At 43.2% G+C, this 13,427-nt stretch overlaps 1 protein-coding gene across 1 annotated transcript in view; it reads right to left on the reverse strand.

Annotated features, from left to right (window-relative positions):
- Positions 1-257: 257 nt before the first annotated feature.
- Positions 258-13,427, reverse strand: part of LOC114026365 (sodium/potassium-transporting ATPase subunit alpha-2) — a 42,734-nt gene continuing 29,564 nt past the window's right edge. The window contains exons 14-23 of the mRNA XM_027840044.1: positions 8,027-8,163; positions 7,251-7,401; positions 6,425-6,593; positions 5,519-5,673; positions 5,011-5,134; positions 4,356-4,501; positions 3,735-3,865; positions 1,379-1,480; positions 1,105-1,196; positions 258-344 (exon numbers count right to left, since the gene is read on the reverse strand). Coding sequence (XP_027695845.1) covers positions 316-344; positions 1,105-1,196; positions 1,379-1,480; positions 3,735-3,865; positions 4,356-4,501; positions 5,011-5,134; positions 5,519-5,673; positions 6,425-6,593; positions 7,251-7,401; positions 8,027-8,163 — 1,236 coding nt within the window. The 3' untranslated portion in view covers positions 258-315. The remainder of the gene's footprint in view (positions 345-1,104; positions 1,197-1,378; positions 1,481-3,734; positions 3,866-4,355; positions 4,502-5,010; positions 5,135-5,518; positions 5,674-6,424; positions 6,594-7,250; positions 7,402-8,026; positions 8,164-13,427) is intronic.

Raw genomic sequence — 13,427 nt, forward strand, 5'->3', positions numbered from 1 at the left:
CTCTACTGGGAGTTATGGAGGGCTGGAATGATTCCAAGCCTCCATGAAGAGTAGAAGTGATGAACACAGTAAGGGTAGGATCTGGGGAGGGGATCCCAACATTTAGTGTCTAAACTGATTTTTCACAGTTAGGTCTACAGGGCAATCACCCTAAACCCCATTCCTACCCTACCTTAGCCCAAACTTCAGTTGGCTGGGCTGACCCCCCACCTCCCCATAACCCTCCCACAACTTTGTCTCAGATGTACCCACCCTTTCCCACCCAACAACAGGGCACCCCTATCTGTTTGGTGCCTGGTTCATCCTCTGCTCAGCTCAGTAGTATGTCTCCTTTTCCACCCAGCCTGTTGGAGAGAGAAGTTCAGAGTGAGGGAGAAGATCAATGGAATTCTGAGGGACTCAGAACAGCGATGGCTATATAGAAAGGACCTTGGAAGGTGGGGGCAGCAAAGGACTGGAAGTAACAAGGGGAGAAAAGAAGGAGGTGGGAGGGAAGAGAAGGTCATAGATATTAAGGACTGGGCAGGAGAATAAGATGGGGGCTAGATATAAATAGGATATAAAAATATAGATATAAATAGGATGGAGGGAAAACTTTGTATCTGACACAGGGTAAAGAACATCTAAGGTACCCATAAACATTTGTTGGTTGATTGAAAATCAGGTGGAGATTGGAGGGACTGAAAGGCTGTAATTACAGGTGAGGGATAGATTAGAAGTCTATAAGCAACAGGGATCATAGGATGATAGATATGGAGCCCAAAGGGATGTTAGAAACCATTGAGTACAACCCCCTCATTTCAAGGATAAGGAACCTGAGTCCATGAGAGATGAAATGATTTGACCAGGGTTGAACATCTAAGTGTCAGAGGTAAGAGTAGACTTCAGGTCTAGCCCTTCATCAATTATACAACTCAGGGGAAGAATATTGACCACCAGAGGCCAGGATTTCAGGCCCTAAGGCCTAGAAAGAGAACAGCGCCCCAAACTCTCTGGAAGTCCAGGGTCTGAGGGCACTGAAAGTCAGTGGCAGGCATCTGGATTTTGGGATGTGGTTAGGGTATTGGGAGACCAGCTGGGTTGCTGAGGCTAGGGGAAACTCACCACCAGGATAGCGCCGCAGGATGAGTTTTCGGACCTCATCATAGATGAAGATAAGGAGACTATAGGGGACAGCACAGAACCACCATGTGACCCTGTAAAGAATGGGGGAGAAAGTGGGATCAGAATATGGAGTGAAGACATAGAAATGGGTAAAGAGAGACACCCAGAGCAATCCAGGCTATGATTACAGGAACAACCCCCCACCCCAACACCACCCACATTCCCTCTGCTTCTGTGTAGAGGGCTGCCTCATCCCCTCCTCCTGGGTACTCACTTGAGTGGGTACATTCGTAGGGCCACGCCCATGCCTGGGCAGTAGGACAAAAAGGCGGCCAGAGCCGTCTCTTCCAGCAGCCCAAAGATCAAAATCTTGTTTCTAGCAAAGAAAAGGATAGTTAGAGGAGAACCTTCCTTTCCAGTCTCAGTGACTTCAAGTGCTTACTCACAGTCATCCTCTTCAGCCTGACTTCACAGCAATTCTTTTAATTCATCTCTTACCGATTCCCTAGCACCCTCCCCACAGCAGCTGTTCAACACCTTCTCCTCTCCTCAGGATCATCACTCTACCCTCTCTCTCTCTCTCTCTCTCTTTCAGCAGATGACCTCACCTCTTATTTTACTGAGAAGATTGAGGCCATTCCTTAAGAAGTCTCTCTTCTCCCTTCCTACATCCCTTGCTATATCTTTACCCACCCTTGTCTACTCTGATCCAACCTCAAGGGTTGAGGTGGCTCTTCTCTTTTTCAAAGGTGAACTTCACCATTTGCACTCAGGATCCCATCCCTTACTGCCTATATAACTTCCTCAGCAATCATACTCTTTCTGGCTCTCTCACTTTCATCTTCAGGTCCTCCTTTTCTACTGGCCCCTTCCTCATTGTCTACAAACAAACAAACATGCCTCTTCTAACATTTTTTTGGGCAAATCACTTAACCCCAATTGCCTCCCAGCACCTCTTAACCCTGCCATCTCCTCAAGATATCATCTGAGATCCCTCCTACCTTTCACTCTTAAATCGCTTTACTGAGAAAATGGAGACTTTTCACAGTGAGCTCCCTCTTCTCCCCTTCTCTACCTACTACAACCTCTTGACACCATGGCTCACTCCTTTATCCTTTACTCTAATCTCTGTGGCCCTTCTGTTCAACAAAGCCAACTCCCTACATGTACCCTTGATCTCATCCCATCCCATCTTCTCTGGCATATTGCCTATACAACTATTCTCTCTCTGTCTTTCCTCCTTCTCTCTTTTTTGTCTCCCTCCTTTCCTCTCTCTTTCTCTGTCTCTGTCTCCTCTCTCTATGTCTTTCTCCTTTCTCTCCCTCCCCTCCCTCCTCTTTCTCTCTGTCTCTCCTTTCCTCTTTCTTTCTCTCTCCTTCCTCCTTTCTTTCTCTCCCTCCTTCTCTCTCTCTTTCTTTCTCTTTCTGTCTCTTTCCCTCTCTCTCCAGTCTCTTTGTATTTACTAGGTCATTCCCTTAATGAACTCTAAATTCCAGCACTTACGGTCCACCAAAACTTGATGCCCTCTATCTCCCCATATATTCATGCAGGTTACCCTCCATGTTGAGTAAGCACTTTCTTCTTCCTCTCCTACTTTCATAATCTTTCTTTTCCTTCAAGGCTATGCTGAGGAGCCACCTTCTCAATGACATCTTTTCTGATCCCTCCAGCTGAAAATGAGCTCTTGCTTCTCACATTTTCCTTGAACATTTTGTCTGAATCTCACACTTCCATCACACCCAACCTTGTTCCTGGATATGTTATATCCCTCCCCCTCTTCTCCTCCCTCTACCTAACTCCTTAAGGTCAAGGACTATATCATTTGTAATCTTTGTTTCTTCAAAGCCTAGCACAGTGCCTTGATGTAGCAGCCACTAAAATATTTATTGAATTTGTAAGAGAAAGTGAAATGTTTCTAAGAGACATATTCTTTTCCCCTTCTCATCTGCCCCCTATAACTGAAGAATATTTTCATTTTGCCTTCTTTTAATCTTCCTGAATTTCACCAGAAGCTTAGTACTTTATTATATATTGTCTTATTTTACTCTCTTATCATGTCTTGTTCCATAGATAGTTCTGGAAGCTCTCTGGGCTAGAGACCATGACCAATGACCATGTCTCTGTTCCCTGACCATAAGGGTTATATAAGTAACATGAGTCAAGTCTGCTATCTAGGGTCCATCTGGAAAAGGTTTTGATTTTCACTTGGGCAAGTAACTTTCTCTCTCTGAGACTTGATTTCCTTATCTGTAACACAAAAGGGGCAGTATTAAATGATCTCTAAGGTCCTTTCCAGAGCTAACTTTCTATGTGTTATTGTTGTTGTTGTTTTTAAGTAGAGTAAGGGAAGAGAAATGAACAGAAGGGGTGGGAAGAAGGGATAAGAGTGGCACTCTCCAGAGATCTGTACCCACCCAGCATCAGGAAACAGAATTAAAGTTGCCAAATTTCTTCTCCTCCTCCTCCTCCTCCCCACCTCCAAGCAATACCATGGATAGAGCTGAGTAATTAAAATCTTATCCTGATCCCAACAGAGGATGGTGGGGTAACTCATAGTCAGGGTGGATCAGGGTTGTAAGATCATGCCAAGACTGGGGGAGCTGAAATGGGCTTTGTGGTGGGAAGCTCACTTCATGCCCTGCTGGAAGACAGAATTACGGCGGGTCTTGCAGATGATGAGGTCAGCCCATTGTACAACTACGATGCTGGCAAAGAAAGCTGTGTGACACGTGAACTCCACCACCTTCCGCTGCTCATAGGTCTGAAGAAAGGGCACAGAAAGGGTTAGAGTGAGAGGGGAAGGTATGGTCAGAGAAGAGAGAGTAGGATTACAGAAGGTAAGGTCTGAAGAGGGAATAGTGAGTCCAGGTATAGAGATGGATGGAGTCAGAAGAAAAGATGGAGTCAGAGAAGAGGTCAGGGAGAAGAAAGAAGAATGTTATCAGGGAGAGTGTAGTCATAGGAGATAGTTCAGTCAGAAAGGAAGGATTAGTCAGAAAGGAGGGTCAAGTGGAAGAGGGAAGGGCTCTGTCAGGAAGGAAAGGTTAGTCAAAAAGAAGGTTGGCATCAGAAGAGGGAGTTAGGCAGCAGAATGGAGACAGAGAGGAGGATGGAGTCAAGAATTAGGATCAGAATGAGGAGAGACCAAGGAAAAAGCCACGTCAAGGGAATACCTGTTCAAACCACCAGTAACCACCCAGTGTCACTCAAAGCTCTCACCTCCTGATAGCTTTTGCTGCTTTGTCACTCACCCACTCCTGTCCATAGCTATCCTCCAGGTCATTCTTGGAGCGATCATCCCAATCGAGTCGGATTCCCAGGAGTCGGGAGGGCAGGAAACCATTCTCCGCCAGGATCACAAAGTAGGTAAAAAAGCCACCCAGTGCCTGGATCATCCCTGTGAGTGGTGAGGGCCACAGTTAGAGAAGGAAACAAGACACAACCTCCTCATATATTCGTGCAGGCCACCCTCCACGTTGAGTATGCACTTTCTTCCTCCTCTCCCACTTTCAGAATCTTTCTTTTCCTTCAAGGCTATGCTGAAGCGCCACCTTCTCAATGACATCTTTCCTGATCCCTCCAGCTGAAAATGAGAAGGGCAGGTTCAGCACAGAATTGGGTCCTGTTTTGAGCTGATTTTGAGAGCTTAACTTTCTCAAATGTTGGGAAACAGCCAGAGCTGCACAGTAGAAAGAGCACCGGTGCTGTAGTCAGAAGACTTGGGTTCAAATCCTGCATCTGACATTACCTGTGTGACCATGGCCAAGACCCTTAACCTTCATGGTCTCAGTTTCCTTAGCTGCAAAATAAGGTTGGACCAGATGGGCTCTGAGGTCCCTTCCAAAGACCTATGACCCTGTGACACTCTAATCCCGCTCTGAGGCAATGAGTGCCCTCGAACCTCACCAATTTGACCATAGGCCATACTGATGAGCCTCTCATTCACCAGCTTGTCCGTCTGTGGATTCCGAGGCTGGCGTTTCATGATGTCACTTTCAGCTGCCTCATAGGCCAAGGAGATAGCTGGTACCTGGAGTAGGGAATGGATAAAGCTGAATGGAGAAGAAAGGGGGTGTAAGGGTGGGGAGGAGATAGGAATTCAATTCAACCAACTTTTATTAAGTGCCTCCTATATACAAAACACTATGCTAGGCATTGGGGGATTATATGAAGTTTAGATGAGCAGGGTTCTTGCCCTTATTGAGCTCATAGTCTGGTAGATTCAATAATATTAATAATTCCTGTGGAATTTTAAGACTGATGAAGAGATATGAAGCAATTTCGAGGTAAAATTCTTAGACTAAGTATGCTTTCTACCAGACAGGAGTTATAGTTAGGGCAGTTAGTTGCCCTAGGTTCCACCCACCCCCCACCTTCACATCCTGTTTTCCCCCAGCCACATCTCTGGACTTACCATATCAGTGCCCAGATCAATGCAAAGGATTGTCACAGTGCCCAGAGGCAAGGGAATGTTGGCAATGATAAAGAGCAGGAAAGGGGTGATCTCTGGGATATTACTGGTCAGAGTGTAGGCAATGGACTTCTTCAGGTTGTCAAAGATCAGGCGGCCTGTGGGTAGGTCCTTAGAGCATCAGGGACATCAGAGGGACCACCCCTCCCACTCATACCACTCCCTGAAGTAGGCCAGACCCTTGGATTGTAGTCTAATAGTCAATGAGGAAACAAGAGGACATTGAGAAGAGGCCTGCATAAGACCTGGGTCAGCAGAGTGTGAGTAAGAGAAAAAAAGACTGTCAATGACCATGTCTCTGGTTCTGTGTCTCTATTTTCCCTATGTGCCTCATGTTTTCTATTGATCTCCTGAAAGAGAGAAACCTTGAAGCTGAGGAGAGCCAAGGCAGGTTCTGGAGTAATTAGCTACTTGAACTACTGGATATATATGATATAGTGAAAAGAACACTGGATTTCAAGTCAGAAGTCCTAGGTTCCAGTTCTAGCTCTGCTTTTTTTATTTTTACCACTTATGGTACTTCAGACATTTGACTTCTTGGGGTCTCAGTTTCCTCATCTGTAAAATGAGGAGATTGGACAAAACTTCTGAGGTCTCTCCCAGGTCCAAATCTTATCTATACTATAATCCCACAATCCTGGCTGAAAGAGCAGAGGATTTAAACTGGAATGAAATGTCAGGAAGCAGATAGTCCGAGGAGAATAGGAATCTAGCCTTCCACCCTTCCCTCTAGCCTTGGGTATGAGATCTTAGTGAAGAATGTTTTCCTGATGGTTGTTTGGCATCGGACTCAACTGAAGTAAATGTGCCAAGAATGAACTGGAGAGCAGCCATGGGCAGCCTACTCACCCTCCTCCACGCCAGTGACAATGGAGGCAAAGTTATCATCTAGCAAGATCATATCAGCTGCCTGCTTGGAGACATCAGAGCCAGAGATCCCCATGGCAATGCCAATGTCAGCCTTCTTCAGTGCAGGGGAATCATTCACACCATCACCGGTCACCGCCACGATGGCGCCCTGAGGAGAAAACACCATCAGAGGCAGAGGCTCTACCGAGCCTCAGGATCCCAGAGTCAGAAGGAACTTGAGAGTTCATCTAATCTAACCTGTCTTGTAACAAGAATCATGGGAGCAGATATTTAGAGCTGGACAGGATCTTGGAGGCTAAGTCCAACCCCCATCCTACCAAGAGGAAAATGAGGCACACAGGTCTTTCTGACTTCAAATTCAATGTCCTCTCCACTACACACCATGTTAGCTCTCTACAATCTCTCCTATCACATCCCAACAAAGGGCTTGTTTGAAGAACTCCAGTCATGAGGAATTCACTTCCTCTCAAGGTAGCCCGTTCTGTTTTTTAAAGTTCTAATTTGGACAATTTAGACGGATACGATACTTCAGTGTGCCTTGTGCCTATTACTACAGGTTCTGTTCTCGGTGACCACGCAGAACAAGTTTGATCTCTCTTTCAAATACTTGAAGAATGCTATGATGGTTCTGCTTCATCACTTGTCCTGGAGAGGCATCATGGTCCCTCCTCCTGGTTATCCCCTTCACAGTTCCCTGTCTCCTGGGCCTGCTTCCCCCATCTTATATACTCGTGTCTGACAGGACTTCTATTCATCCTCGATAGCCCGAAAGTCTACCCTGTCTCACCGCATTCAACTTTCCCACCTGTCTTTGACATCCCTCCACAATGATGAGCTTCTGCTGTGGAGAAGTCCGAGCAAAGACGATCTCTGTGTGGTTCTTAAGGATTTCATCCAGCTGCTCTGATGTCATGTCCTTCAGGTCAGACCCATGGACCACACAGGCCTTGGCTTCCCTGGATTGGTTAGGGAACAACACACAATTTGGCTGACTTTTCTCCCCACCCCCCAGACTTTAGCTCCCTTCCTCCCTCGGTTCTCATGTCCTGCTATTCTCTGGGATTCAGTTTTTTTAAATTTCCTTTCAGGGACTGTCCTTTGGGGAAGGAGCAAGTGCCCACCAAGAAGACTCAAAACTTCAGCATGAAGGGACTAAGGCAGTCAAAGCAAGTCACTCATTAGGCCAGACATAGGCGCTTTAGAGGTCGTAGGGATGTGTACTATAAGCCCCACAGCGGGGTCCTCAATTCTGAGCAGTAATATAGGATGGGAGCGGTATCCACCCAGAGTAGCAGATAAAGATGGCATTTGGTCAGGGGTAATGGCATGCTGGTAAATGTTTAACAATGGGCTTTCCAGGAGAAAAAAATATATGCAGACCATACTTTTAAGTTTAATCTGCACATTTTCTCCAACACTTTCTTATGTCTAGACAATCAACAAAACAAAAAATCAAGCCCTGATTTGTAATGTTTATCACTTTCCAAGGTGTGAGTGTTCACAGTGGAAATATAACACATCGCCCTCAGTTCAGCCATTTCTAGCATATCCTTGGTCAGGGGCGTCCAACAGGGGCCTCACCTGGGATTGACCTGGCTGAGAGGAATATTTAGCCGGGCAGCAATGTCCTCTACTGTCTCATTCCCCTCTGAGATGATGCCCACACCCTTGGCAATAGCTTTTGCTGTGATAGGATGGTCCCCAGTCACCATGATCACCTAGAAGGAGAAGAAAGAAGAGATAGGAAGATGCTATCAAACCTCACTTGAGTCCCAAAAGAGGAGGCTCAAGGGAGGGAACAGAGGAGCACCATAGTAAGGCGGAGTCTACTCTGGTTCCCATCACTTACTAGACATGACCGTGGTGGCCCTGTATGATAGGAAAAATACTGAAATGGCAGTCAGGAGACCTGAGTTATAATCCAGACTGATGTTCACTGGCTGTATGACGCTGGGCAAGGTAGTACCCCTTAGAGGCCTTAATTTCTTTATCCTTAAGATGAGTGAATTGGACAAGATCATCTCTAAGGACTTGCTTGTTCTTAAAGTCGATGTACTTTGAAGTTTAAAGTGAAGGGTGGTGTTAATGATTATGGAACCTGCTGGCTGCCTGTAACCCATAGCACTCCCAAGAGTAGCAGGAACCAAATTAAAATATAATTGGGAAATATTTAATAAAAGAAATAAAAACACAATAGAGCATAGGTAATCTCACATTTTAAAATTAAGTCAGGGATCATCTAGGTGGCACAGTGAATAGAGTGACAGGACTGGAGTCAGGAGGACCTAAGTTCAAATTTGGCCTCAGACAATTACTAGCTGTGTGGCCCTGGGCAAGTCACTTAACCCTGACTGCCTGAAAAAAAAAGTCCCCCAAATCTAAGTCAGTCCACAGGATCTTTGTGTAAAGGTTAGTGGCCCTCACTGAGTTTGATACCATTGCTATAGCGGTTAGAGAGAACAGGCCTTGCAGCCAGGAAGATGTGAGTTTAAGTTCTGCTTCTTACATTCACTGGCTATGTGACCCTGGGCAAGTCCATTGACTTCTCAGCACCCTCAGGCAACCCTCCAAGACTATAATTGTAGAACAGTTGCTAATCAGTCTCACTAGAGAGTGTTCCCTGATAGGGAAATGTGGGGCAATGTGGGGCAGCTAGGTAACACCATAGTGCACAGAGCCCTGGGCCTGGAGTTAGGAAAAGTCATCTTCCTGAGTTCAAATCTGACCTCAGACCCTTACTAGCTGTGTGATCCTGGGCAAGCCACTTAACCCTGTTTGCCTCTGTTTCCTCATCTGCAAAACGAGCTGGAGAAGGAAATGGTAAACCACTCCAGTATCTTTGCTAAGAAAATCCTAAACAGAGTCATGAAGACATGATTGAAAACACCTCAACAACAACAACAACATACTAATGAAATAAGAAGGGCCAGTCCTGTCCTGCTCCTCCTCCACACCACAAAAACCTTAAAAGTTTACAAAGCACCTTCCTTATAAGCCTGCAAGGTCAAGAGCATAAATATTAACATCGTCATTGAACACATGACAAAACCAAAGCTCAGAGAGATCATACAGCCAGACATGTCAGAGCTAGCACTCAAACCTGGGTCTCTCCCGTCTCTCATTCCAGTGCTTTCTTCACAGAAATACCCACTCATCCCACCCCCTCACATATACTTAAACATACATACACACCACATATACATACACCTAAACCCCCCCCCATAAACACTCACACACACACACACACACACACAGAGTTTCAGGGTTGCAAAGGACCACAGCAGTGATCTAGTCCAACCCATCCCTGCAAAAGAATTCCCTCTCTAATGTTGCTGAGAAGTGGTCATCCAGTCTTTGCTCAATGACCTCCAAAGACAGACAAACTACTTCTTCTCAGGGAAGTCCAGCCTACTTTTTAAAAATTATTATTATTTTTCCTTTTTAAAGTTTTATTAATGTGTTTTGTTTTTACATTACATTTACAGATTAAGAAGAAATCCTGCCAAATCCCTTCTATGACACAGATATGGTCTTAATATATAAACCAGGAAGAATCAAAACAGAAAAAGAAAACTGTAGACCAATGTCCCTAATGAACACAGATACAAAAATCTGAAATAAATTACTAGCAAAGAGGTTAAAACAAAGTACCATAAAGATTATATGCTATGACTAGATTGAATTTATACAAGAAACATAGAGTTGGCTTAATATAGGAAAAGCATAAACTTAATATTTAAGGAACAATTGCCATATTACACAAATTATTTGCAGAAATAGCCCCTTCTACTTTAGCATCAAGATGCATTTCCTTGACTCATGATGGAAAATGCTATCCACATCCAGAGAAAGAACTGATGGAGCCTGAATGCAGACTGAAGCATACTATTTTCATTTTGGGGGTTTTTTTAAAAAATGGTTTTCTTTCCTTTTTTCCTGTTTCTTCTTTCACAACATGACTAATGTGAAAATATATTTTACATTATTGCACATGTATAACCTATATCAGATTGCTTGCTGTCTTGGGGAAGGGGGAGAGGAGGGAAAGAGGGAGGGAGAAAAATTTGGAACTCAAAATCTTTCTAAAAATGGATGTTGAAATTGTCTTTACATGTAATTGGAAAAAATAAAATACTATAAATTTTCTTTAAAAGATATATTTCCTTACATCAAACCTAAATTTTCCTTATTGTTACTTCCACCAATTGCCCCCAATTCTTCCCTTTGGGGCCAAACAAAATAAGCCTAATTTCTCTTCTGTGTCAGCCCTTCAAATAATTGAAGACAACTATCATATTTCTTCTTCTGGTCTTCTCTTCTCTAGACAAAAAATCCCCTGTTCTTTTGACCTATGTTCATATGGCATGAAGTTATATGGGCCTTCACCATCATGGGTGCTATCCTCTGGACACTCTCCAATTTATCATAACATTCTAGTTGAAGTCTGACCAGGGTGGATGACAGTGGAACTATTTCCTTTATTCCTAGAGATATGGCTCTCTTAGTGCAGCCTAAGATCACAGTTTTTTGGCTGTTATATCACATAACTGACTCATGATGAGTTTGCAGTCCACTGAAATTCCTATTTTTTTTTTTAGATGAACTGTTATCTAACCATACCTCCCCTATCTTGTACTTGTGAAAATGGATTTTTTTGAATTCAAGTTTAAGATTTTTCTTTATCCCTATTATATTTCATCCTATTTGATTCAACCTAATGCTCTAGCCCAGGGGCCAGCAAACTACTGCCAGAGAGCCAAATCTGGCCTGCTGCCTGTTTTCGTGTGGCCTGCTAACTAAGTATGGTTTTTTTTTTGACATTTTTAAATACAATAAAACTTTATTTTAAAATGTAAAAACCATTCTTAGCTTGTGGATTGTACAAAAGTAGGCTTCTGGCAGCAATTTGCTTCTGTTCTAGCCTGTCAAAATTTTTTGGCCATAATAGATATGCCATCTGTTGTGTTTTCCAATTCTTCCAGTTTTGTGTTACCTGCAAATCTGATAAGCATGCTATATACACCTTTCTTTAAATCATAAGTAAAAATGTTAAGTAGCACAAGCTAAGCACAGATTGTAAAGGCCTCCTTCCAACAAAAATGGTGTGACAGTCTATTAAATACTTTGCTAAAACCTTTTCGGATATTTGTTGTTATTCAGTTTTTTTTCAGTCTTGTTTGACTCTTTGTGACCCCATCTGGGATTTTCTTGGCAAAGATACTGCAGTGGTTTGCCATTTCCTTCTTCAGCTCATTTTACAGATGAGGAAACTGAGGCAAACAAGGTAAAGTGACTTGTCTAGGGTCACACAGCTATTAAGTGTCTGAGGCTGGATTTGAACTCAAGAAGATGAGTCTTTCTGCCTTCAGGCCCTGCACTCTATCCAGTATTCCACCTGGATTCCATTTTTAGATATTCCCTACATCTGTATCTATAGCATTCCTCTGATTGACCAGTTTAGTAATACTGCCAAAAAAAAAAAAAGGAAATTACATTAGTCTGGCATGATTTATTCCTATTGAAACCACATTGACTCTTTGTGATCACTACTTCCTTTCCTAGTTATAGTTCACTAACCATCTCTTTAATAATACACCCTAAAATTATTTCAAGGATTTAATTCAAGTTCACTAGACTATAGTTTGGAGATTCCAGTCTTATTTTTAATTGTGATATTTGCCTTTCTCCAATACTGGGATACCTTTCTTATTCTCCATGATTTTCAAAATGTCACTGACAATCTCTCAATAATAATTAAGGGCAGCTTGGTGGTGCAGCAGATAGAGTGCCGGGACTGGAGTCAGGAAGACCTGAGTTCAAATCTGATCTCAGACATTTACTACCTTTGTGACCCTGGGCAAGTCACTTAACCCCATTTGCCTTAGTTTCTTCATCTGTAAAATGAGCTGGAGAAGAAAATGGCAAACCACTCCAATGTCTTTGCCAAGAAAATTCCAAGTGGGATCACGAAGAGTTGGCCAGACATGACTGAAAAATGACCAACAACAAAAGCTCAATGATCACACCTGCCAGATCTTTCCAAGAATGTAGTTCATCAGGGCCAAGTGATTTGGATTCATCGAGGAAGGAAGGAAACAACTATTAAGATCCTACTATGTGCCAGGCGCTGTGCTAAGTTCTTTACAAATAGTATTTCATTTGATCTAGGGTACCTAGGTGCTCTCTTACTATCTTTTTAAATATATTGGCTATCAGTTTCCTATTAGCCATTGTTGGTTTTGTTTTTCCTAGTCCAAAGATGATTCTTCTTGGCAAAGAAAATAAACGAAATGAAAACTGAGCAGCTCTGCCTTCTCTCTGCCAACAGTTATTATTGTCCCATCCATCTAGAACAGTGGCCCCATCCCTTCTTTAATCTTCCTCTTTTGCCCAATATAAATCAAATCCCTCTCTCCTTGCCCCTTTTTTTTGTCCTTAGCTTTCCTCACTGGCCTGAGTTCATTCTGGACTCTATTCATTTAGCACTCCTGATACTGACCTTAGAGTACTGTGACAGACTTGCTCATGCTTCTACTTTCTATACATATTCTTTAAAAATCTAGGTTGGTTGCTGAATTCCCTATGCACGCACATTAGTCTCTTCAGACAACTCCTCTTTTTCTTCACCAGAATTCTTTCTTTTTGTGTCTTCAGAATTTCATTCTTGAAAGCTTCCCTATACCTTCTGTGTTGATTTCCCTTGAGAAATTTTAGTTAATGGGATCCTAGCTATCTTTTCTCCCTTTGAAATATGTTCTTCCATAATGTAGGGTACATAACAGAACATCCCAGGCCTCCTTCTTCTTTTCTGTCACACACTCTAAGCTTGAGTGCTTACTGCTCCCAATGTCCCAAGGTTCCCAACATTTCTGCCCCAGCAACAAGTTCCTTCTTATTAGTGAGAATCAAATCTTCAATATATTTTCCCCTTTAAAAATTCCTCTACCTTTTGTCAAAGATGAAAATGTAATTAAGGCAAGTC

This window comes from Vombatus ursinus, unplaced genomic scaffold, assembly GCF_900497805.2.
Source record: "Vombatus ursinus unplaced genomic scaffold, bare-nosed wombat genome assembly UNPS02014838.1, whole genome shotgun sequence".
NCBI classification, from domain to species: Eukaryota; Metazoa; Chordata; class Mammalia; order Diprotodontia; family Vombatidae; genus Vombatus; species Vombatus ursinus.